This window comes from Schistosoma haematobium, chromosome 3 (assembly GCF_000699445.3).
Source record: "Schistosoma haematobium chromosome 3, whole genome shotgun sequence".
In the NCBI taxonomy this organism is placed as follows: Eukaryota; Metazoa; Platyhelminthes; class Trematoda; order Strigeidida; family Schistosomatidae; genus Schistosoma; species Schistosoma haematobium.
In genome coordinates this window covers 38184372-38210913 of record NC_067198.1, presented here as the reverse complement: position 1 = coordinate 38210913, position 26542 = coordinate 38184372, and the positions used below count along the sequence as shown (strand labels likewise).

The following is a 26542-nucleotide window of genomic DNA, read 5'->3' as shown; positions in this document are numbered from 1 at the left end:
TTTCTATACTGGGTTGTCATCTCGTGAAATCTCGACTCGATCCAAAGAACACGCTAGGTACGCAAGAAAACCTAATAATACGGCGAAACTCCAAAAACTCCAAATTAGATCGGCAATAGAGGTCCACTTCATTCCCAATAACCATGAAGTCGGTATTAAAAAATACCAAAAAAATACAAGAAGATTTTTCCAAAAACGAAGAAGGGCGAGTGACCGAAGCTTCCGATAAACTGCTAGATCCTACCACCATCAACAAAATGGAAGGCCTTACTATCCATTCAACTTGATCCATTTATCCGAGCTTCCGAGAACAATTTTGTTTGCATTTCACATCATAATTTTACATACCAAATTAGCTCTATCGCTTCATGTTACAACCATCACATTTTTCACTAGTCAACAAATACGCACACAAACACGTCGTACACAAACCACCTGGACCGAGGTGACATGACATTGACTTGGTCAGGCGTATAGTTTATTGATTGTACAAAATTTTTTTCGCTTTGTCTCTCCGTACTATTTATACTTGGGTTCACTTTGTTTATTTATTCTCAGAAAAAAGTGGTCTACACTGAGCCACGAAGCACGAGAAAGCCTAATTTTTCTACTGATTGTGACATTACAAATAAATTGTTTCTTCAAATGAAGATCCACCTAACCCTTAACTTATTTGAATTTGTCAAGTCAAATCTTGGTAATGAAACCATATTATTACCCTGCTTCAGCAATGATAAATTTAAACCGAGACACCAAGCAAACGAGCCAACAGAGATGAACAACCGAGTACCACAAGTTCGATTTCTACACTAATGAATAAACGCAATGGGCTATAAAAGCTTAGAAACTTTTTATGACGTTAGTTACCAGCCGAAATTCACATACATCCAGACAGGCCAAATAAAAGACCGCTTTTTTCACGAAAAATTTGAGTAGGGACTATATGTTTCAATAGCATAAAGGTTTCTTTCCCACCCACTTAAGGCTCATTCGGACAAATGGAATAAGATCATTCGTGAGTTTCGAATCAAAACCATCAACTATTGATCTACGAACACCGAAAGCAAACCGAATAAAATGAATGGGTTGAATGAATTAAGTAATTAAAGCAGTATTCATCTAATAGGAATATCCGAAAAATGGGCATCTTGCCAAAGTTTACATGAGAACTGGTAATACTTGACCTCCCTTCTCTTCTTCTTCTTCTTATTATTATTCACAAACATCTTATGGGTACATAAGTGTTGTGAAGAAACCATTTCGGGTTTCTTCAAAAAAAGCAATAATACACAATTTTCAATAATGTTAACATTATACTTGCCATATTTAAAAAAAATTTAGAGTAATAATAATAGAATATTAATATTAATAGATCAGGTCTGTGTAATTGAGAAGAATATTGAATTGAGTTTAAAGAAGGAAATGGAGAAAGTAAGGGAATAGAGAACGATTTGGCTACGTTCTTCTAAAAAAGATTTGAGCCAAGAGAAAAGGGGATTCTGTATGCCAAATGAAGAGAGTTTTAAAAGAAGAAGTTTGTGTGAGTCACTGTCGAAAGCCTTACTAAAATCGAAGTAAAGAATTATCACTGACTGACCAACATCTCTTTTCTGGGTAATTTGATGAAAAAACCCCAGGTGCGATGTGAAACATGAGCGTTTAGTCATAAACCCATGTTGGGATGGGCTGATCAGACTAGCCGAAAGTAAAAATGATAATAGCTGTTTGTGGATGATTTTTTCCATGGTTCTTGAGAGCACGGATGTCAAATTGGCCTATAGTTAATAATATCACTACGTGGTCCTGTTTTGAATCTAGGGGTGATAAGGGATGTTTTACATACAGATGGATAGGTTCCATATTCCATGGATAGATTGAAAAGTTTCAAACAAAGTAGTGGAAATTCTCTACTTCCATATTTCACAAATGATGAAGGTATCCCGTCAGGTCCACCATCATAAGACTTTTTCAGGGCAGCTATGGCCTGCTTGATGTTGGAGGGTGTAAAATCAATTTTCGACAGATGTCCGGATGTCAGCATTGGAAATGTAATGATGGAGTTTTCAGTTCCAGTTTTGTAGCACTGTGAGAAGTGCTTGCTGAATTTTTCGCATATAGTATTCGGGTCGTTAACAATGCTTCCGTTAACTATGAAGAATTTAGTCATGCCAAGGGAATTTGACTTTACGCGGGATTTAAAAAGTCGAAGTATTGATAATTCTGGGCTTTTACTAGATAGAGCTTTATTTTCTATATTCATAAAATACTTACGTTTAGATGAAGCATTTCTGTTGATTAATTTAAGTATACTCTGAAGTGCATACACATCATTCTGCTCGTAGTAGCGGCATTTTAATTTCCTCAGCTTTCTTTTAAAAGTATTTTGGCCCCTATTAGCATTATAAGCCACACGGCCAATAACTGGAGCAGTGCAGTCAAGACAATATATCAGGTTGTGGTATAGATTGCAAAGCGCAATGTCAACATTATTTGTGGTAAAATAAGTTTCCCATGGTAAACATCGAATGAGAGTTTCAGTCCGTTTCCATGTTTGTTGATCAAAATATCTGCTCTGGTACGTCATTGAAGCCTTAGAGTTTAATTGTATGGCGTTTAAAGAGTGAATAATGCTCAATACAACTCTATGGTCACTCATAAAAAACTCATGACTGGTGTGCACTGAGATAGAGTCTATGTTGATTGTGAACATTAAATCAAGTGTATTATTCCCCCTGGTTGGTTTTCGGACCTGTTGAACCCATCCACAAATTTCTAATGTTTCAACTAGCTTGTTATATCGACCTGGTACCGGAGTCAAGCCCTATGTAATTTTTGGCAGATTAAAATCACCTCCGATGATTTTAAAAGTATGCGGTTGGTGCGAAGCAATGGAAAAGATGTTTGTTAGTAATCTATCAAACTTAGTATCCGCATGAGGTGGTCTATATATGCATCCCACCAGTAAATAATTTTGGGATCCACAATTTACAGTAACCCAAGTGGAGTCGTCTAAAGCATCAAGGGATTTATCCTCAAATTTGCATGCTTGAATGTCTGAACGGACATAGATAATTTTACCGCCTCCTATTCCATAACATCTATCGGTTCTAACAACACTAAAACTGTAGTGGGAAGTGAGGCTGCCTTATATGTACTTGCTAGAATATAGTGTTTACTCATGAGTTTGTCGGTCCATATGGTACGCAATGGGACTGTCTAACACCTCAAGACTGCTGAATGGAGTGGTTCGCAAAACCTTTGTTGACACCTAGTGAAACCATAGGATATTGGAGTTACTAACTCTATCTGTTCCTCTAGAATACAATCACGTCTTAGTTAAGAGAAACTTCAACCTTCATAAAGTAAAATTTTCTAACAAAATGAAAAGGGCTACAACACTGAAGCACAGGTCTTTTATCTTAATGCGTAACTAGGATCATTTGGAAATAATAAGTTAGAGACTCGGTGGAAGAATAACCAGAGGCCTTCACACAGAGGCTGCACCTTCATTAACGGAAGCTCTTAAGTGATAAAGGATAACCACATCAAATTGAGGCACAATTTTATACGTAGACCCGAATCAGAACGTCTCAAGGAGAATAGGCACCTAATTTTTGAGGTTTAGGGCGTTTAATATTTGCGGAAACGTTCAAAGTAGGTAAACGACTAAGCTCAACAGGTTTTTTACTTCACCTGATGATTCACTATCCATGTATAGCTCAATCACATCAATTTTTTCAGACCAACTCTGTCTTCTCGCTGCTTCATCGAAATTCGTATAAAGGACTAAACGCTTTAAATTCTCACTTATAAAAGTCAGGTATTGTAACAGAAACGTCACTCTCAAACCTGTCGTTGACATGCGATATATTTAGAACTTTATATAACAACAGACCACCATTAGGAAGTGTGTTGATTTTAGACTATATATGTCACGCTTGACATTATTCTGACACTTAGTTGTTCTAAGAATCATTGCTACATATTTGTGGCATCCACTATATTATCTATAGTAATCAATTATTGGAAGGCTACACTCCTGTTATGCTCATAACTGTAGTTCTATAAATAATGTCTCAAATTTCAAGTTTCATTGATAAATGTGTTACATCCCACATCAACTTAGATATTAAACTAACTTTCACAAACGCCAGTGTTATATTATTTATATGACATTCGAATTTCACAAGAATTTGAACTGCCACTAACATTTCTCACCCAACCCACTGTAGTCGTTATTGCCAGATGTATGTATGATTGTAAATTCAGCCATCAAAGTGATTTTCGATGCAGACATCGAACATAGTTAAAACGATAGTTAATTAAAGGATCACTGCGTCCATACATTATCAAACATAGTTACTATTCACATTGTTGTGACCGAGAACACAGGTGAGGACAATTAGTGTATTTTATTACACAATTACAGAATGTTTTAGTGAAACATGAGAGCTATACATTGAATACTTTTTCGTGCCCTAAGGTAACCCTCGCGCTATTGATAGAAGAAACCAGAGAAGTAGTGAATAGGTCTTTATTTCGATCTTCGCGCAGTCACAGTGGAGCGTGGGATTATCTGTTCAGACAAACAAAGGCTCTAAACATTCAATATAAGATAATAGGGAATATAACGCTTATAAAAAATAAGGAAGTGAATGAATACTTGAACAATACTGTTTTGGCATATGCTTGGTTGTTTGGGGTCAACTCTTAACCAACCAACCTGAGCTGTTACAACTTCATATGCAAACTTCCATAATTTATACTTCATAATCTGTATGATTCGTCCAGTTTGCAATTTCTTCCCATTCCCCCCTTTATGTTGCTTAACTTGGTCCTCTTAGAGTTCTACCACCAGGGTTTCCACTCTTATTTGGCGTTACAAACTACTTATGTCTATTGACATAAGTAGCATTCACCACAATACGAATGCCCAAAATAGAAGCTCTCCACCCCATAATCAAATCCTAGTTGAGTGAACTAATATAATCTGATCGGGGAACTCAAATTTGTTGATGTTTCACAAACCATATTAATCCGCTGACATTTCTGAGTCATAAAACATGGACAAATTCTGAGCCAACAAAGGTATATAAAACGGCAAACCTATTATTCATCAGCTCATGCCCAGTTAATACTAAAATGGGTATTAACTATGGTTTTTCAACAGCGTCATTGAGCATTCTCATGGTTTAACACTTGCATCATGTGATAGATACAATTTATGAATCTGTTAACGAAAATGCCCGTCGACAAAGGGATTATGATTTTTCTTAAATAGAGTTGTTTTCTCATGATCACCTTTATCTAACGTTGGTGATTTCAGGAACTTTTTAGATTGTGTTTCTATAGAAATTAGCTTAGAACGTTGAGTCTAATTGGATGTTTGGTGACACAACCATTCGTAGAAATCATCAGTGTAAGCAGCCAAACAAATTTCCCGCGAACTGAAAGCACGGTTGTTCAGTTCACCCCAACATGGTCTAATATTCAGAACATTATCATAGACATGGGTTACGAGTTGTGATCTCCTTGATCACCACTTATGCCATTCCTAACAATGATGTCGAAATCAATCACTATTTATCGTCTTGCAAAGACTGATTTAGCTGAGAACATCGTGCAAGATCGCGTCATTGACATTCGTGGAATATAGGCTTTATCAAATTCAAGAGCTTACAATCACTCTGTTTAAAATTAGCTGATTTCTAATGCATCCCAAACTTGATATTTCCAGTTACCTTGGATCCACCAAGTACGAATATGAATAATTGGTCTATAGCACATCGAAAGACTGAGTTTGGGGTGTCTCTTGAGAATGCAATTCTGTTAAAATATTTGCTTCCAGTCTTATCTGAAATACGTAACAACATACATTTCGACATCGCTGTATATGTATTGGAAGCAACACTAAATCCTGTCACGGCTAAGCAGTGATGAGATCGAGCAATTCTTTCCGTAAATAAATGAGCAGTATTAGAGTTGGGGGCACGGTTAACGTGAATTCGATTTTTAATTAGTTTTTGTCATTGTCAGCATAAGTTGTACGATCACTGACTGTAAAATTGTTGTTTTAAAAGTTTGACTTTGACCTTTCGTCCCCGTTTTGTACTCTAGTGGTATGACACACCCATTAGCGCTTTCAAATACACTACTGCGCAAACAAACTTCTTGTTCTCCCATATCAGTTGTCGCAATAACAGAACTCTAATATATTGTCTATCTACGTTTGTAGATAACACGAACATCCTCATTGCAATATTATTCTGGAAACACACCTTGGATTATATCAATCATATTTAGGATCGGCGTTACTTATAACTATGGATTGCGAGAACTAAAACGAGCTCAGACACGTTTTCCTCTAACATTTCATGTAACGTCCCATGCTTTCCTTTGTGCTTGACTTATATTTTGATATACCATTAGTTGTCACTACTTTTTTGCAGTAAATTTTTAATTGTTTTGGAATTGATATAATTGGTCCAACACGAACTTCACAAACTTGCCGGATGCTTAGTGAGAATTTTTTCCCCCGTAATCACATTTAAGTTCCTTTGGTTCGTCCACTAGTGAAGACGTATTTGGAAATCCATGTAAGCGGAAGATATACTAGCATTACCATCCCTTGGCTTTATGAATTAAATCAAATGAAGTCATAATATCAACATTCCTAGCAAATTGACTTTTTCTATTTGAATATGATTAATTTGAGAATAAAATACAGGTGCTGTTCATAAGTAAAACTGTTGACCACAAGTTATTGCTCTACCTCTCGATGTGAATTATTAGATTAAATATTTAATAAATCATTCTTCGACATCACAATCCCAATTCTTAAAAGTCGAATAGTCTGTACGTAAGTTCAAACTATGTGCTGGTTAAGAATTGAACAAAACATTTCAGAACCAGTACATATATTTCCCGGTCAGTTGCCACCTCCTTATTTTTGGTTTATTTCTTAGTCTACTGATTCCAGGAGGATTCTCAGAGATTTATTAGTGACATCTTGCGTGGGGTTATCCCATATGCTTTGGAATCATGTCAACCTCAAGTTTCTTATGATGGGAGAGTAATTTAGCAGTAGTGGTTTCTAACAACATGATTCTGGAAGATGAAATAAACAGTGACTGAGTAAACTTACATGAGCAACTGCACAGTCTGAGGTTAGAAAAGATGGATATGGGAACAGTAAATCGAAACATCACGTTTTTGTCAAGCAGACGTGGTCACTCTCTGACACCTGATGTCTTGCATATTCAAAATATTATTCTATCCTCACCCTGAATGCTTTCTTCATGGGCTCATAAAAATCTCACTACTGACCATCATGTAGGACGAGTCAGTATAGACAGTGATGTGGCTTCTGTGTCAGATCTGAAATTTACAGGCTACCTAATATCATAAGGGCTTGTACCTGCGGAATGATAAAACTCAAAATATTGTTCTGGATGAAATCCAAACGAACCAGAAAAGAAAACATGCATAGGAAGTTCATACAACGCAAGAAACTGTGTACGACGGCACTCATAAAAAAGCAGATACTAGTAGCAAATTAAGCCAGTCGACAGATCTGTCTCCAATATATAAAGCTAATTCTATTATCCGGTCCCACTTCGATAAGTTAAAACCAGAGTTTCTCAGATGATACGTCCTAATTGTCTAAACAACGACGACAGTAAAATTGTAGACTTTGTGAGAAAACAGTGCTTTCAAAGGTTCCGACCGTAGCCTTTAACCCACACCAACGAAACTCTCTGGTAAGGACCAAACGGACCGCCCACCAGCACTCCCACTCAAATCTGTCCTGGACAATCCTTTCAGGTTCTTTCTAGTTGTTATTCATCCTTTTCATATCTGATTTTATTTCCCGACGTAATGTGTTCTCCCACCTTCCTCTTTTCCACTTCTCTTCAGGATTCCAAGTTAGCCCTTGCCTCTTGATGCGGTTTGATTAGTTTCGTAATGTATGTCCTATCCACTTCGAACGTCTTTTCATAATCTCCTCTTCAGTTGGAATCTGGTTTGCTCTCTTCCGTAACAGAATGTTGCTGATGGTTTACAATCAACGGACATTAGTATCTTGCGTAGACAATTGCTTATAAATACTTGTACCTTTTTGGTGATGAAGTTTCAGCTCCATACAGTAGAACTGCATTGGCGCTGGTATTGAAGATCGTGACTTTGGTACAGTGCCACGGTCATACAAATCTGTATTCTATTGGCAATTCAGTCACGTGACATATTAACAGGCCCAGTTGACATAACGATGATAACGCTAACATATTTTATCGTTGATGGAGTAACATCTATGAGGAGGCCTGAGTGTGTTGCCGTGATGTCTGGTGGGTTCAGTGGGGCTGGTCTACTCAAAGTGTTCCGCCCACCTATTCCTATAATCTTGAATCTCAGTGGTTGGACTCTCGTAAGTGAACCTAAGTACTGGTCTGTTGCAGCGCAAGTCAGTGACTCTCTAGTCTTAGGCAGATTAGAAGCTATTTAGTATTCAGTGACTTTCACTCCAACAGCACAATTTCAGGAAGGATCATCCCCTAGATAATGTAGCTGCAGATCGTATAATATATGTGTCACTATCCTTGATCATACAGGGAAGGTGGACATATTATGTCTCGACGTCTTATGAGCTTTAGATACAGTTGACCATCCTGTCGATAAGCTCAAAGTGACATGCTATTAGCCTCTGTTAGGTCAATGTAAATCATTGATTTTCACAAATTATAGAGTCGTTATGGGGCCACATAATATTCAGTTCTGCTGCCTCTTCCGACCAATTTAAGTCAATGACTCTCCTCAGCTGATAACTCCTGAGACATTTCTTTTCTGTGATTGTATTAAGCTTTGAAGAGAAGTTTACAGGAAGGACTTCAGCCTGGCACTTAATGAGGGCCTGAGGTAACTCCAAGGTTTGGGCTATAACGCTGAACTTACTTTCAAAACTTCAAGTTGCAAAACAGTCCATTCAACACACGCCCTAAACTACACATGAAACTTGGTTAAGTCCTTTACGGACAATTTACAAGTTAAAAAGATCAAGAAATCTTAATATCCTATGGTCTGAAGACCTATGCTAACTACAACAAAAATACCTTACAGCGGTAACTTTTAAAAAATACTCCAGAAATCCTGACGGTAGGACTCCACATTCAATGCTGAATGATTTTATTTGACCCCATTTGAAGTGTGATAATATTGTCTCCTCCATTCTAAGAGGACAAGGATACTCTGGAGTGTGTCCCAAAGCTGGTAAAAAATCATTTCGTCCACTAAAATCTAAGCCTTACGAGTGATGCTTTCATTAACCAGAGGTTAAACTTTTAGGCTGAGGGGCGACCTCATGGTGACGTATTGCATCTCAAACACTAATACATTTGGTTTGGACCTCTTATCTGGCTTAAGTTCCAAAAAGAACCATAGGAATGATGTATCAAAATTAGAGATACGAAACAGCAATCTGAACGGTAACCTTACCTCCTACTTGCGGCGATTTGTCAAGTCTTGAACGTCCCTGCCGGCTGTTGTGGTTCAAACATGAAAAGACATTGAATTTTGGCTAACACCACCGGCTCATTTGGCTGTACGCCTTGTCAAGGTCAATGGGTGCTACGTTAATTTATGCCGTCAACTTTTTAATGTAAGTTCATTCGTTGACGTTTTTGTAATCAGTAAGTGTGACATGGGCCACTTTTACGGAATCCTATTACACTGCTAATATTTCTAATAAAATTTTAAGCCTGATTGAACCGTTTACTGTATCCACAGAACATAGATATTGGGATCTTCTCGAAGCTCCTCTTGGAAATAGGTGAGTTACATGTAATCTGATTTGTTTGTAGTTACAATCACTATGATTCGCTTTTTGGAAAGATGCAGGAAGTCAGTAGAAAATGTCCCATGATAACCACATTATATACCATTGGCAAATCTGTTGCTGGTAGAGAATTGTGGGTATTATCCTTCGGAAAAGTGCCGAATTACCATGTACCTGGGGTACCAGAAGTAAAGATCGTGGGTAATATGCATGGAAACGAAGCGATTGGGAGAGAACTTATACTACGCCTTGCATACCTTCTGTGTATAAATTATGGTTCTGATGAATTTATCACACTTTTGGTAAACTACACACAAATCCATCTTATGCCTTCAGCTAACCCTGATGGTTTTGAAATTTCAAATGAAGGTAGGTTGGTATGTTCTCGCACCGCGGTGTTTTAAAATTATAGTCGTGATGAGGACTGACGGTGATGATTCTAAACTTCGGTAATACCGATGATTAACTTTTCTTGATGCACACAGGTGATGGTTTTTAGTTCTCACGCCTACTATGTATCCTTTGTGGGATATGGATTAGATGTGACTAATTTGCACATTTACCAGGCTTATGACCCATATTTCAGTCTTAATAAATTGTTCACTTTTTAGGTACTCTATTAATTATTGCTCAGCCTCATGTCACTAAAGGAGTTATCTTAAGGAAACTTCTACTTTAAGGTAATAAAAAACAGGTTTTAAGGGGTAATGTTTTCTGATACAAATCGAGTTAATCAATGAGCATAGATTTCAGATTCAGATTCAGATTTGTGTAGTAAGGACAGAAGGCCTACGGCCTATGTTATTCCTTTTCTAGTATGCTTCTGTGAGTGTCCAGTCTTCTCTTGAAAGAGTCAATTGAAGGTGCTTCAGGCAGCAGGTTCCAAGTATTGATGACTCGGTGTGAAAACCTGTATGCCACGGGTATTTTGTTCGTTCTTGGCTTTTCTACTCGCCTGCTATGTCCTCTGAGGTGTCCCGATCTAGTGGGAAGAAAGAGAGAGAATAAGTTAGGCCCGAAATCATTTCTCAGTATTCTGTACATCAATATTAGATCTCCCCTTAGTCTGCGATGGGACAGAGTAAAGAGGTTCAGTTTTTCAAGCCGCTCTTTATATGATAAGCCCCGGAGTTCCGGAATTACACCCGTAGCTGCCCTCTGTACCTTTTCTAGTATGTCTGAGTCACCTTTTAAACAGGGGCTTGCAGCCTGAACACAGTTCTCTAACTTAGTTCTCACTAAGGATGTGTATAATGTGGTGAACATGGTAGTATCAAACTTAGTGAATGTCCTTTTTAAAGCCCAGAGGGTTCGAAACCCCTTAACTGCGACCTCCCGGCAATGGGCCGTCGTCTTAAGATCATTGCTCACTGTCACCCCTAGGTCCTTATGAGACCGGACTACGGGTAATGACACATCCCCTATGTTGTACGTATTAACCTTTGAATCCCCCAAGTGCATGTAGACACACTTTTCCGAGTTGATAGGCATTAGCCACTCTTTAGACCAGTTTATCATATTATTTAAGTCTTCCTGAAGAGTAAATGCGTCTTTGTCTCCAGTTATTACTCGCCAAATTTTTACATCGTCTGCGTATAATAACATTGGAGACTGTACTATACTTGTAAGATCATTAACGTACATTATAAAAAGTAAAGGACCTAAGACGGAACCTTGGGGTACTCCACTAAGTACTGGTCTCCAGATGGAGCACTTGGAATTTATTCTTACTTTTTGCCTACGACCTACTAGGAAATCCTTAATCCATTTTAAAAGAGGTCCGGCAATACCAAGGTTTGCCAACTTCAATGGCAGTCTATTAGTTGGCACCTTGTCAAAAGCCTTACTGAAGTCTATGTAGACAACATCTACTGAGTTTCCGTTGTCTAGCGCATTAATCCAGAGCTCCCTAGCTATAAGGAGGTTCGTTGTACAGGATAGACCCTTTCTAAAACCATGTTGTGCCATGTTCAGCAAGTTATTGGTTTCCATAAATGCTGTTATGGTCCGTTTGATTATTCTTTCCAGTATTTTAATTACAACACTGGTGAGGCTTACGGGTCTGTAATTTGATGGAACTTGTCGTAGACCTGTTTTATGTATGGGAGTGACGATTGCGTCCTTCCAGTCCATAGGTAACACACCTTGGTCAAGTGACATTTTGAATATCACAGTCAGTGGGGCTGCGATATATTGGGCAATATGTCTCAAGATTTTAGGGTGTAGTTCATCTGGTCCTGTTGACTTCTCCATGTTTAGGGTGCTAAGAGCCTTAAGCACATCGTTTTGGTCGAAGTCCACGGTGAGCAGCTGGTTTGTTGACTCTGTAATTGGGTCTGGTTCTTTCTCTAGAGGAGGTTCCTGAGTGAAAACTGCCCCAAAGTAGTCAGCCATAACCTCAGCTTTTTCCTGATCATCCTCTATCATTTCAGATTCACTTCCTACTTTAATTAGGTTGGGAATCCAATGATGAATCCTTGTTCTGTAGTTTATGTACGAGAATATCCTCTTGGGCTGCTTGAGTGCAGATTCTGCCAGCTGCATTTCATATTTTCTTTGCGCTTCCCGAATTTTAGTTATACACTCGTTTCTTATCGATCTGTAGCGTTCCATCGTGCCAAGGCGGATGGCTACATCCCAACATCTCTTCTTTTGTCTTAGTAAGCGTCGAATATCCCACCCTATCCAGGGATGTCCGTGCTTCTTTTTCTTTGGGACAGTCCAGGGTATGTATGGTTGAGTTACCCGATTGTATAACTGCCTGAATAGAGTCCATGCCTCTTGTACTGATGCCTTTGAGTCAGTTTCCCAGTTCTCAGCCGATGCTGCGGAGTTAATTGCCTGCATATCTGCCTTCCATATGTTAGGACGGGCCGGCGCAATTGTTTGACAAGCAATCTCAGCCATGAATTTGAATAAGATGACTGCATGGTCACTTCTCCCAAGTGGTGGGAGAAAAGCCGTTTGACCAACGTCATCACCGTGTGTGAAGACTAAATCTAAAAGAGAAGAGTTTCTTAAGTCGTATCTTGTGGGATCTCTAATGTGTTGGAATAATGCTAGTCCAATCGAGGTTTCTAACAGTTTGCAGTCGAACGACGATATGGATGACCCTACTTCTAAGTTAACCCAGTTTATATATGGTGCATTAAAGTCGCCTACTACAAGGCTTTTACCGTTGTTACACCAGGACTTAAGTTTACTAAGGAGAAAATCATCTGCTACACATTCTGGACTGCGATAAACTACAACTACTTCAACATCTTGCCTTCGGCATTTCAACTTACATCTCACCAGTTCACATGTCCCTGAAACATGTGCTACTGTCTCAGCTAATCTCATGGTTAGGGCACTTTTCGTGTACACAATAACCCCGCCTCCCCTTCGGTTTAATCTATCAGCCCCACTGGTTATGAAACCAGTCAATTGGATTTCACTATCTAATACTTCTGACGTTAACCAAGTTTCCGAGACAGCGATAACGTCCGGTTTTTCTTTATCCACCAATGACTTCAGCTCCGCCATTTTATTTAGTAGGCTGCGAGCATTTGTGTAGCACACTTTTAAGTATGTGGAGAGCTTTCCCTTGCCACCCAGAGTGGCTTGGGGATCGTTTTGCTCCGAACTTTTACAATCTGAAAACCCTTAAGAACGAGGTTTCTTTCACCGTTTCGGCGACGCTCATTTATTTCCGCTTCTGCAGCTCTTCTCTTAATACGATCAGCTAGGCTGAGGTCCTCACGGACATATATTCCGGATCCAATCAGTTTACGTGAATTACTTAGAATCAGGTTCCTTTCTTCCACCGTGTTGAATGTAACCTTTAGGAGGCGGTTTTTCTGAGGACTTTCGGAATCCACCTTTTTTCCTATTCTATAAAGCTTACAAATACTAACTCCTGAAACTGTATCTGGAAGTAGTTTACTTAATGATGTCTTAATATGATTGAGATCATGTTCAAACCTTGCCTTTGGTTCAGTATCTGAAGATTCTCTTATCTTATGAAAAATGACTGATCTCTCAGAGAGATCTGTCTTTTCACGCGGTGAGGATTTTTCTTCTGATAACATCCCTTCCAATGTCTTGCTGACCAGCTGCGTTTTGCCTACAGCCTTTTTCTTCTTATTTTTTTCTTCTTACCGAAGTCCATTTGTCACCGCTCAGAACAGCCACACCTGGACTATGTGGAACGGTGACAGTTTTATCCGGATCTTCTATTTCGACTAGAGGTGTATGACTGCCGATGTCGATATCAAGCGACACTTCATTTCTCGTTAATGTCAACGGAGATTTCAAGTTCCCGTCAACCGCAGTCAGGTGTTTAATGGGTCCAGTAGCAGCACTTACTACACTGACACATTCTTCATCGTCAGTGCTCCTGTTATCAGTGCTTCCGCCATCGTTTTTCTTGCAGGCCAAAGCCATTAGGCCCATAGCCTCCTGTATTAGTACCTTTTTATCCGTACAGCAGAACATACAAAGCCAATGCGAGTTAGGCTTCGAGCATCTTTTATAAGCTGTCGGACTTAGTCGTGTACACATTTTGTGATACCACTTTTTACAGTCGTCACACTGCATTCCCTCCTCAACGGAGAACAAACAATTTGGTTGCCCACATTTGTGAGTCTTACCAACCATTGTAATTCGATTTAAAGGGTTTAAAAACAAAAAATGATAACAATGTGAACACAAGTGTTAGTCAAGGACTAAAAATAGGTACTCAGGACAAAATGTAGCAAAAAATTTCAAACTTTAACCAAAGAACTCTTAGTTAAAGTCGACCAAGAATGCTTTTTAGTGCAATAAGTACCAAAAGCAAGTATAATCACAACAAGTACAAAATTCACTGCCCTTTTTGAAATTACCTCTGTTAATATTACTAATAAGTTTCTCGTCAATCCCTTTTTGGATTTTTTGCTTTAAACGAAAAAACTCTTCTAATCACTTTCTGTTACTAATATGTATCACAGTACATGTAGCTTGATGTCGTACACCTTTGTATTTCCCTATAACTATTTCACACACATTTATAGATGATTTCCTTAAAAGTTGAACGTTTCTTAACGAAGTTAAAAATAATGACCCTAGCTCAATAGATAAACCATGGTCTTGAAGTCGCTTTTTCGATCTTGATTTGTCGTTATGAATAAATCTAACTCTGTTTTCCGTATTCTCACTTTTATTGCCTGTAACCCTTCACTTAAATTCCCCATCACCAAATAACCTGAGGAACTATACAAGCATCAGAAAGTTGTTTCAGTCTTGTTGGAAGCACTACTTTCACAACTAGACAGTTTATTTTCTACCTAGGTTCTTCCTTTACGAGTATATTATCAACTATGCTGAGTTTCTCTGCTCTGGAATTTGTGGTTGATTCAGCGCACTTCAAAAAGCTTCAGTTTGGGAATTTAGAAACCTAAATAAAATAGTTAATTTTAAGCAATAGAATATGTATGGCAAGTTGACTCCTACTGTATTTCATTATACTTCAATTAAATTTCAAATTATTCTGTTGCACACTTCTGAAAGTTAAACAGTTCTACATAATAAATTTTCAAATAGTTCAATTTTCTGTTTAGTACTTGATAAATTCTAATGATTTCATCCATCTACAGGTGACACAAGTGGCCTTATTGGACGAAACAATCTCCATAATGTGGATCTGAATCGTAATTTCCCGGACCAGTTTGGCGAAACTGACGAAAACTTAGTACAAGTATGAACAGTATTGACTTGTTTGAAACTATTATTTTCAATTTTAGGAACCAGAAACCAAATTAATAATGCAATGGTCACAGGAGCATTCATTTGTTTTATCAGGTAATTTACATGCTGGAGCACTGGTTGCATCATATCCATTTGACGGTAGTGCAAATATGACTGCCTATTATTCTGCATCTCCTGATGATGCAACATTCAAACACTTGGCTTCAGTGTATAGTCGTGTAAGTTGTGATTTCTTACTGATATAGTATCACTTGAATATGTAGTATAGATGCCTTACAACTGTTTAGACAGCCCATACTGGCCGTTCGCGAGTTTAAACTCCAAAATATATTTGATTTCGAACACTATCAAAAAATAGCCTGATGGTCCGCATCTATTTTGGTTATTTATAAGCAAGTGGGATGACATGTAGTTATAAGTATCAGTATAGTTTCTTCGGTTTAAATCTTTCTAGTCCGTTCAGTGGGTCCAAGTAATTTATCATTATCATAGTTTTAAGATAAGTTTTATTGAACTATAAGTTAGCTTAGCTAATTTCTATGTCATTTCACCTTAAGCAGAGCACTGATTGTGGAACCCACGGTAAATCATGAATAAAACACAAAGGCTGTCTACACTTCTCACAGTTGTGTATTTTATCACCGCTTGATAAGAATTTTAACTTTCCCATTATAAAACACTCCAAAACATAATACTATTGTTGTTGAAGTGTCTCAACAGTCTAGAAAACCACTGCATTTTAACCATGTTTAGAGTAATTTTGGGTGACATAAAACGTTAATCACGGGAATGTTAACGTGTAATTAACAGTTTGCAAACTATTTTTAGATTAGCAAGCCATTTTTTCAAGTAAATACTTCCGAGTCGAGTTGTTCGAACCACTCAATTTTCGTCAGATTTTAATACATTGCTAATAAATTAAATGAATAAATGACACGACAAAGCATAGCGATTTTCTAAAATTTTAATTATCATTTATTCACGGAGAAAATAAAACTCTTACAATTCATAATAATAATTGTTGATCATCTTTCTCAGTTGTCTGATTTAACTTATATTTCCCTGTACCAATTATGAATAACAATTACAAGTTGTAAGACATTAGTATCTACATGATGCACGTTGCTACTATATTATACTCACATAGTATGTTTCATCCATTAGTCATTCGTTTGTAACCCGACCGTTGTTGCTACCTTGACGTGGTGGTCGGGCTTGTCTATCGTGATGAAGCAACCGAGCTATACTGGCTGGAACAACCGTTCCTCAAGGTCCTACCATGTCAGACAAGTCGGTTGAAGAGCGGTAAGACTAAAAGCAACAAACCCAAGGTCCGAAGGCTAAGTCGTACTGCTGACTGTACAGATGTGTGACAACAGTAAGTTGTTTCATCCAGACAACCAGCATGACAGCGATGCTGCCTTCCCACAAGAAAGGGTTGGGGTTAGAAAAGGTCGACCCTAAAAGTGCACACCTCACCTTATCCTACGGATATCCGTCTCCGGCGATAAGGTCTCAACGGGTACGGAGCTAACACAAAAATTGCCCATAAAAAGGTCGTGTGTGACCGACCTCAAGCAGTTGTTCCTTGAGCACTACGGTCACGCTCTCAGGTCACTGAGACCGCCTCTAATCCAATTTCCTTTTCAGGCACCTCCAGAAGAACCCTTCCACGGTGTGGGCAACCGGGAAGTGATAACCGCCCTCATACCTCTAACAGCATTCAAGACCATTGTATTCATAATCAACCTCCGTCTTCACTTCCTATTATTCCCCCTACATCGACTTTCACCTCTAAGCTTCCTTTTTCGGCTTCCCCCTCAAGTGTCACCATAGCCAACGATTCTAGTGCTCAAAACACTGTCTCAGGTCTACTGAAACCTCGCTCCAATCTACACATTGGAGCTTTCAACGTACGTACCCTATGTCAAATCGGTCAACAGGCTTCCTTGGCTAGAACCCTAGAATCTCGTACCATTGATGTATGCTGTGTCTCTGAAACACGCATACAGGATCTCAATGTGGTCATTCATTTGACCTCACCTCGGCAGAACAGAGAGCCGACGAGATACACCCTCCGTGTATTTGGTGACCCGACGGCCAGCTCTCGTGGACTGGCAGGTGTAGGGATAGCACTAAGCATGAGGGTGGAACAAGCACTGTTAGAGTGGATCCCCGTTGACAGTTGTTTATGTGCTGTTCGGCTAAACGGCTCCGTAAGAACTCGGAAGGAGAAGGACTTACGTCGTTGTCTTTTTGTCGTTTCTGCCTACGCTCCCACTGACTGCAGCCCAGATGAAGTGAAAGATGAATTTTACAGAAAGCTATCTGAACTTCTTCAGAAAGCTAAACGTTCAGACATAGTACTCATAGCAGGTGACTTTGATGCCCAGATAGGTAGTTTAAACCAAACAGAAAGGCATTTAGGTGGGTATTTTAGTATTCCGGCACAACGAACAGATAATGATGATCGTCTGCTGCAACTGTGCTCAGACAATCGTTTATTTTTAGCAAACACAAATTTCAAGCATAAGGAGAGACATCGTCTAATATATTGACCCCCTACACCAAACCAACGATGGACTCAAATAGACCATATTGCCATCAATCATCGTTGGAGAGGGTCGGTAGAAGATTGTCGCTCATTCTGGAGTACCTGCTTGGACTCCGACCACGCCCTAATACGGGCACGCATCTGCTTGCGCCTCACTGGACGCAAAAAAAGCCACAGTAAAAAGATCCATTAGAACCGAACTGAGTAGCGAGGAAACCAAAAGTAGGTTCCAGGAACAACTGAGGTCACGATTAGGTAGTTCTGAAGACGAGGCTGACCCAGATGTTGCTTGGAATGAAATACAGGCAGCTGTGGAAGCAGCAGTGACATCTATCAGTGATTTAAACCACATGGTTACAAAGAACCAATGGATTTCCTCAAGGTCTATTGCACTGATGGATTCTCGTAAACTCATCCCATCAGGTTCTGAACACGATGAAGAGCGACAACAAATCAGATCTAGGTTAACCAAAAGTCTAAGGAACGACCGTGAGCAGTGGTGGGCAGCGAAAGCAAAAGAGATGGAAAAGGCGGCGGCTATAGGGAACACAAGACAGCTCTACAGACTAATAAAAGAAACTGGAATTAATAAATCAAGTGTAAGTCAGACTATTTCGGAAAAAGACGACACCCTCATCTGCTCTCAGTCCAGACGCTTAGAACGATTGGTGGAACATTTTAAGGAGCAGTTCAGCTGGCCGTCAGCTACTCTACAACTACCCTCTATTTCCAGACAGCGTGAATGGAACATTGAAGTAGGTCCCCCAACTCTCGCTGAAGTTCAAAAGGCTATAGTTAATCTGAGACGAGGAAGGGCAGCTGGTCCAGATGGATTGGCTCCAGAAGTCTTTAAGGATGGTGGTCCAATTTTAGCGATTAGGTTGACTAATATTTTAGCTAAGATCTGGGAAGTGGATGTAATTCCCATCCAACTGGTCGCAATCACTGATTGTCCCAATATATAAGAGAGGGTTAAAATCATCCTGTGACAACCATAGAGGGATTAGTTTAACTAATATAGCATCTAAAATACTAGCCTCGATAATTATCAGACGCCTAACTAAGACTCGTGAACTGCAAACACGAGAGAATCAAGCTGGCTTCAGACCTGGTCGTGGCTGCATCGACCACATTCACCATTCGTCAGGTTCTAGAACATAGGCATACTTATCGGCGTCCGACAATGGTGGTCTTTCTTGACTGAAAAGCAGCATTTGACTCGGTAGACCGCGAGATTCTGTGGCAGTGTCTGTCATTGAAAGGCGTACCTCAGAAGTACATAAACCTTGTGAAAGCTCTTTACTCGAACACTACCAGTCGAGTCAGAGTTTATGGCGAACTGTCATCTGCTTTTGCAACCTCAAGTGGTATCCGTCAAGGCTGTCCACTTTATCCATTTTTGTTTAATTTCATTATAGACCTATTGATGGAAATAACATTTTCGTCTACTGAATTCTCGGGCATTGATCTCCTTCCAGGAGGTCCACTTATCGACTTAGAATACGCAGATGGCATAGTCCTGTTTGGTGAAGATGCCGATAAAATGCAGAGTCTTTTGGTAGCACTAAGCAACAATGCCAGATTGTTTGGAATGCGCTTATCTCCCTCTAAATGCAAGTTGTTGCTTCAGGACTGGTCTGCGTTAACACCTGAACTAAGGATAGGGAGTGAAGTAGTCGAACGCGTTGACAACTTCACTTATCTTGGAAGTCTGATCAGCCCTAATGGGTTGGTATCGGACGAAATCTCAGCACGGATTCGAAAAGTTCGATTGGCTTTTGCCAACTTACGTCACCTATGGCGAAGGCGAGATATCCGTCTATCAATAAAAGGACGAGTATACTGCGCAGCAGTTCGTTCTGTTCTAATTTACGGCAGCGAAATATGGCCATTAAGAGTAGAAGACACTCGTAAGCTACTAGTATTTGACCACAGATGCCTTAGAAATATTGCTGGCGTCTGTTGGGATCACCGGGTAAGTAATAGTGAGGTTAGACGCAGGGTATTAGGGAATGATCGTAAATCAGTTGATGAGGTTATGAATCTTCATCAACTGAGATGGTTGGGCCACGTGTTACGTATGCCTGAACACCGATTACCACGTCGTGCAATGCTATCCGGTATTGGAAATGGTTGGAAGAAAGTTAGGGGCGGCCAAACCAAAACGTGGCATCAGTGCTTGAAGACACTAACCTCTAGTCTGAGCCATGTTGGTAGATGCAGACTACTTGGTTGGGGTCCGCGTGACTTTCGTAACCGATGGTTGGAGACTCTTGGTGACATGGCTCAGAATCGATCACAATGGCGTCGGTGTATACACTCTCTGTTTTCCCTTAAACTAAGAGATTAAAATCGCTTCATATCTTTCTTTCTACGAACTAATTCTATCTTCCTGTACTATATCCTTATTGCAATCTTTTATATATTACCATCTCTGAATTAACTACTTTTATGAATCCGGTGTCCATATTGTTGTGTTAGTGAAGTATGGCAACTTGGACCGATGCATATATGTGCCTGGTCCTACGTTGTAGCTGACTGACTGACTGACTGACATTCTTTTGTAAGCTTCGGTTTCGGATAAATGATTATATATGGTTCTTTTTTCCTCTAAAGATGTATTAAAGAAACGCCATTAAAAATTTGTGTTTTATGTTGTGTAAATTGCAGGCTCACAAGAGCATGTACCTGGGTAGACCTGAATGTGATTTTAAGACTTTTCCGAATGGAATTACCAACGGAAATAACTGGTACCCACTGCAAGGTGGTATGCAAGATTGGAATTATCTAGTTACGGGATGTATGGAAATCACATTAGAATTAGGATGTGTTAAGTATCCGCGAGGATCAGAAATATCCACTTATTGGGATGACAATAAATATTCCCTTATAGCGTTTCTATCTGAAGTTAGTTTCCATATTTTGTTATAATTATTGTATTAATTAAAAGTTAGTTTTCTATTCATTTCGCATTTTAATCTTAGTTCATAAAGAAACATTTGTTATATGAAAAGCCATAGTTGATGTACTTACACGTCATGAGAACTAAAATATCTTGGTGTCAATGTCCCAAAATACATGTAATGCTTTATTAATATTTAAATAATGGTTTTCTGTGTAATTAAGTGGAGGGACAGCTTGTTGGTCAGGGCGATTGGCTTTCAGCCACTAAGTCCAAAATTTAAATCCCGCTCCACCTACTTCGGTTAGATCAACCAGGTATTGTATCTAGCCCTCACACCTAGAGTGGGGCTCATACCCAGTCGTCCCGCAAATGAATCAGCTTGTATCTTAGAATTAAATTGTAACTGTAGAATTGAATTGATTGAAGTTAGACGTTAACACCGTTGGATGCCGGCTCAATGGTCTAATGGTTAAGTGCTCGAGCGCGAAACCAGTAGGCCCTGGGTTCGAATCTCGCGGAGTGCGGGACCGTGGATGCGCACTGCTGAGGAGTCCCATACCAGGACGAAACGGCCGTCCAGTGCGTCCAGATTTTCTATGGTGGTCTAGTTTCAATTGACTCATGATTTCAACCAGTGAAACTGTAGAATAGCTTGGTTCTTGCTTAACCAGTATTTGATCTTAGGATATATATGAATAAACATGACATATTCTCATAAAGAGTTACTGGTGGGAAGAAAAGTTGTGAGGATGCTTACTGATTACCGATGAAGAAATCTTGATGGAAATATAGACAATGATTTTCAAGCACATACTAAGTAAAGGCAAGAAATAAGAAAAACGTTTGCCAGATAATCCCAGTTCATTAATTTACCTTACATAACTTCTTAAATCTGTCGAAGTAAAAATTGGTCTTCTGTAAAAATTGAATTTAGGTTCATCGAGCTTTACGTGGTTTCGTATTTGATGGATCCACGAAACTTCCTGTCGGGAGAGCTTCTATACATGTGGAGGGATTAAGTCATTTAGTTAATTCCACCCCATACTATGGTGATTATTGGCGTTTGCTCCCACCTACTGGTGGTGTATATCGTGTGTGGGCTTCAAAAATTGGGTAAGTGGTTTTGCTTCTCACGTGGTCTGACTACATGATAGTCACTTTTACTCATTATCTAGAAAGTGTCAGTTGCACCAGTCTTTCGTTCACGCCAGACCTAAAATCCTGTGGATTAAGAGTTAAGCACCTGGACCGCCTTGTCACCGCTAAAATTGATTTTGTAATATCTTAGATATAAGGTTCCATGCAATTGCTTAGCGTATGACCAATACATATTTCAAATCGAAAATTATCAAATTGTTCGGTAGTCTCGGGAACAATCAGTTAACCGTCATTAAAATGAATAAAGTTATCAGCGTAACTTCATAAAGTAAACATTAATAACAGGATGACAATAGGTTGGGATGAGTTCATAGAAGTGAGACAGTGAAATTTCCTATTTGAAAAGCGAAATTAAGAATGAATAACTAGATCTAACTGTATAAAGTTTTGTGCCATCTCACTGATTTCTAGTCATTTTTATCATTCCAATTATTTCAACCAAAAAGTTAAATTCTCAACCTAGCTGAATCTTATAATAAGCAATTTTTCAAATTCGTTTCTTACCTTCTTCCTGTCTGTTGAGAATTTTACCAACTCTACGTCAAATCAGTCAACAATTGCACATGAAACATGTGTTGGTTGGGGATTCCCGATAGTATTAATCAATGCAGAACCACAGCGGAATCAATTGGTGTCTGTGTTCTATGACTGTAATCCTGTCTTAGTACAATCTTTGATTAGTTTTAATTTAGTTAAGTTTATCCTTTTAAGATATTAACGACTGAATATATATAAGTTAATGATATTTTTTGTCTTTATTGATCAAGTTTAATCATCTGTTGATGGATTTGAATGGACTACTGGAGTATGCCTTAAACTAAATAAGTTATTAAGTATTGCATCACTACACTTGTATACCCCGACCGTAGCTGCTACCTTGACGCGGTGGTCGGGCTTGCCTATCATCATGACCCAACCGAGCTATATTGGCTGGAACATATGTTCCTGTAGGTTTTACCATGCCAGGCAGGTCGACTGAAGAACGGTAAGACTAAAAGCAACAACTAAAGGTCTGAGGGCGAAATCGTACTGCTGACTGTAGAGGGTTGTGACAACAGTAAGGTGTTTCCCTCGGACAATCAGCATCTGCAGCGATGCTGCCTCTCACAAGGAAGGAAGGGGTTAAAAAAGGTTGACCCTAAAAATGTCACACCTCACCTTACCTCACGGGTTTCCGTCTCCGGCGGTAAGGCCCTTTGAAGAACGGAGCTAACACATTAAAAACCTCCCACGAAAAGGCCGTGTGCGACAGGCCTCAAGCAGTTGTACCTTGGGCTCTGTGGTCACAATCCAAAGTCGTTAAGGCCATCATTAATCCGACTTCCTTTTTAGGCTTCTCAAGCAATACCCTTCCACGGTGTGGGCAGTTGGGAAGTGACATCAGCCCTTATACCCGTAACAGCACACGAGACCAGGTTGGTCACATTCAAATCTTTCTTACGCCTCTTAATACCTCTCTTATCTCCAAGATTAACCCTTCTCACGTCCCTTTATCACCTCGCAACGCTAGGGCAAACGATTCGAGTATGCGGAACGTTATTCCCGGTCTCCTGATACCGCGCTCCAAACTGCATTTAGGGGCTTTTAACGTCCGAACACTGTGCCAAATAGGAAAACAGGCTTCCTTAGCTAGGACTTTAGAATCTCGCGCCATCGATGTGTGCTGCGTCTCCGAAACGCGCATACAGGATCCGAGTTGTGTCATTCATTTGACCTCACCATGCAAAAATAAAGAACCGACTCGATTCAAGCTTCATGTATCTGGAAGCTTAGACGCTGCTTCTCGTGGTCTGGCCGGTGTAGATATAGCATTGAGTCCTAGGGCAGAACTAGCTCTCTTAGACTGGATCCCAGTAAACGGTCGTGTGTGCGCTGACCGACTGAACGGAACAGTAAGAATCCGGAAAGATAGGGACACTCGTCGTTGCCTCTTCGTCGTCTCTGCCTATTCTCCCACTGACTGCAGCTCAGATGATGTAAAAGATGAGTTTTACAGAAAGCTTTCCGACCTTCTCCGAAAAGCTAGGCGCTCTGATGTAGTAATAGTGGCTGGTGACTTTAATGATCAAGTAGGTAAACCAAGCGATGGGGAAAGACACCTAGGTGGATCTTATGGTGTCGTTGGTCAAAGAACAGATAATGGCGACCGTCTGTTGCAGCTATACTCAGATAACCGCCTGTTCCTTGCAAATACTAACTTTAAGCATAAGGAAAAACACCTTTTGACATGGCTACCCCATAATTCGTCCCAACGTTGGACCCAAATAGATCACATCGCTATCAGCCACCGATGGAGGGGCTCGATAGAAGACTGTCGCTCATTCTGCAGCACATGCTTAGATTCAGATCATGCTCTAGTACGAGCGCGTATTTGTCTGCGTCTTACTGGACGTAGGAAAGACGCTGCCAGGAAACCTCTTAGGGGCCTACTTAATTATAGTCAAGCTAAGAGTATATTTCAGGAACAACTAGAAAAACAGTTAGGCAGCCGTGTATGTGATGCCCACCCCGAGGCAGCATGGAATGATATACGAAAAGCTGTGGAAACAGCAGTGATATCTGCTAGTATGGCAAACCACAAGGTTAGGGAGCAACACTGGATCTCAGCAGCATCTATCGCACTGATAGATGCTCGGAAACTCATTCCACCTGGCTCTGAACATAATGAAGAGCGGAGTCAGCTTAAGCACAAGCTGAAAAGAAGCCTACGCAATGATCGCGAACAGTGGTGGGTAGCGAAAGCAAGAGAGATGGAAAAGGCAGCGGCAATAGGTATTAGCAGACAATTGTTCAGACTTGTTAAGGAAACCGACTGTTAGCGAAACACTCTCAGAGAAAGATGGACATATTATACGTTCTCAATCCAGGAGATTGGATCGATGGGCAGAACACTTTAGGGATCAGTTCAACTGGCCTTCAGCCACACTTCGGTTTCCCACGATCTCTAGTCAACCTGAATGGGAAGTTAATGTAGGTCCTCCGTCCCTTTACGAAGTTGAAAAAGCCATAGGAAATCTGAAACGAGGGAGAGCAGCAGGCCCTGACAGGTTTACTCTTGAGATTTTTAAGGATGGTGGTTCAGTATTAGCAGTGAGATTAACTGAGGTCTTAGGTAGAATTCGGAAAGTGGAAGTAATCCCATCTGACTGGTCTCAATCACTGATTGTGCCAGTCTGTAAGAAAGGACAGAAATCCTCTTGTGACAATCACAGAGGAGTCAGTTTGACTAATATAGTGTCTAAAAATATTAGCCTCAATAATACTTCGACGCCTAATCAAAGCTCATGAAGAACAGACTAGAGAAAACCAGGCTGGTTTTCGACCTGGACGTGGTTGTATAGACCAGATATTCACACTACGTCAGGTCCTAGAACATAGACACACATTCAGACGCCCCACAATCGTAGTATTTCTCGACCTTAAGGCGGCATTCGACTCTGTTGATCGTGAGGTTCTATGGCAGTGTTTGTCACTGAAAGGAGTACCAAGGAAGCATATTAACCTTGTTAAGGCTCTTTACTCGAATACAACTGGTAGAGTGAGAGCTTATGGCGAACTGTCATCAAAATTGATTACCTCAAGTGGTGTTCGTCAGGGCTGTCCACTCTCTCCATTCTTGTTTAGTTTTGTCGTTGACGTGCTTTTAGAGATAACACTTTCCTCGTCTAGAGTTCCAGGGGTTGAACTTCTACCGGGAGGTTCACTTTTTGACCTAGAATATGCCGATGACATAGTTCTATTTGGTGAAGACGCTGACAAAATGCAGTCTTCTGATCACTCTAAGCAACAATGCAAGCATGTTCGGGATGCGATTCTCTCCCTCGAAATGCAAAATGTTGCTTCAAGATTGGGCTGCATCGACACCCGAACTAATGATAGAGAGTGAAGTAGTTGAGTGTGTCGACCGCTTCACTTATCTTGGAAGTCTCATCAGCCCTTGTGGTTTGGTGTGTGACGAAATCTCAGCACGGATGCAGAAGGCTCGACTAGCTTTTGCCAACTTGCGTCATTTATGGCGTAGGCGAGATATCCGTCTACCAACCAAAGGACGTGTTTACTGCGCAGCAGTTCGTCCCGTCCTACATTATGGCAGTGAAATATGGCCAGTAAGAGTAAAGGATATTCGTATGCTACTAGTATTCGATCATAAGTGTCTTCTAAGCATTGCTTGTATATCCTGGGACCACCGAGTAAGTAATGCAGTTGCTAGGAAACGTGTAGTAGGTAAGGATGGCAAATCAATTGATGAAGTAGTGAAACTTCATCAGTTGAGATGGCTGGGACACGTGTTACGTATGCTAAACCACTGACTGCCCCGACGTGCGATGTTCAGTGGTATAGGAGTAGGTTGGAAGAAAGCTAGAGGCGG

At 40.0% G+C, this 26542-nt stretch overlaps 1 protein-coding gene across 1 annotated transcript in view; it reads left to right on the top strand.

Annotated features, from left to right (window-relative positions):
• The first annotated feature begins 9597 nt into the window (after positions 1-9597).
• The window catches only part of MS3_00010665 (uncharacterized protein), a 50482-nt gene continuing 33537 nt past the window's right edge, over positions 9598-26542 (top strand). The window contains exons 1-7 of the mRNA XM_051219060.1: positions 9598-9652; positions 9689-9823; positions 9855-10198; positions 15445-15545; positions 15592-15774; positions 20781-21017; positions 21950-22128. Of these exons, the coding sequence (XP_051069825.1) occupies positions 9615-9652; positions 9689-9823; positions 9855-10198; positions 15445-15545; positions 15592-15774; positions 20781-21017; positions 21950-22128 (1217 nt within the window). The 5' untranslated portion in view covers positions 9598-9614. The remainder of the gene's footprint in view (positions 9653-9688; positions 9824-9854; positions 10199-15444; positions 15546-15591; positions 15775-20780; positions 21018-21949; positions 22129-26542) is intronic.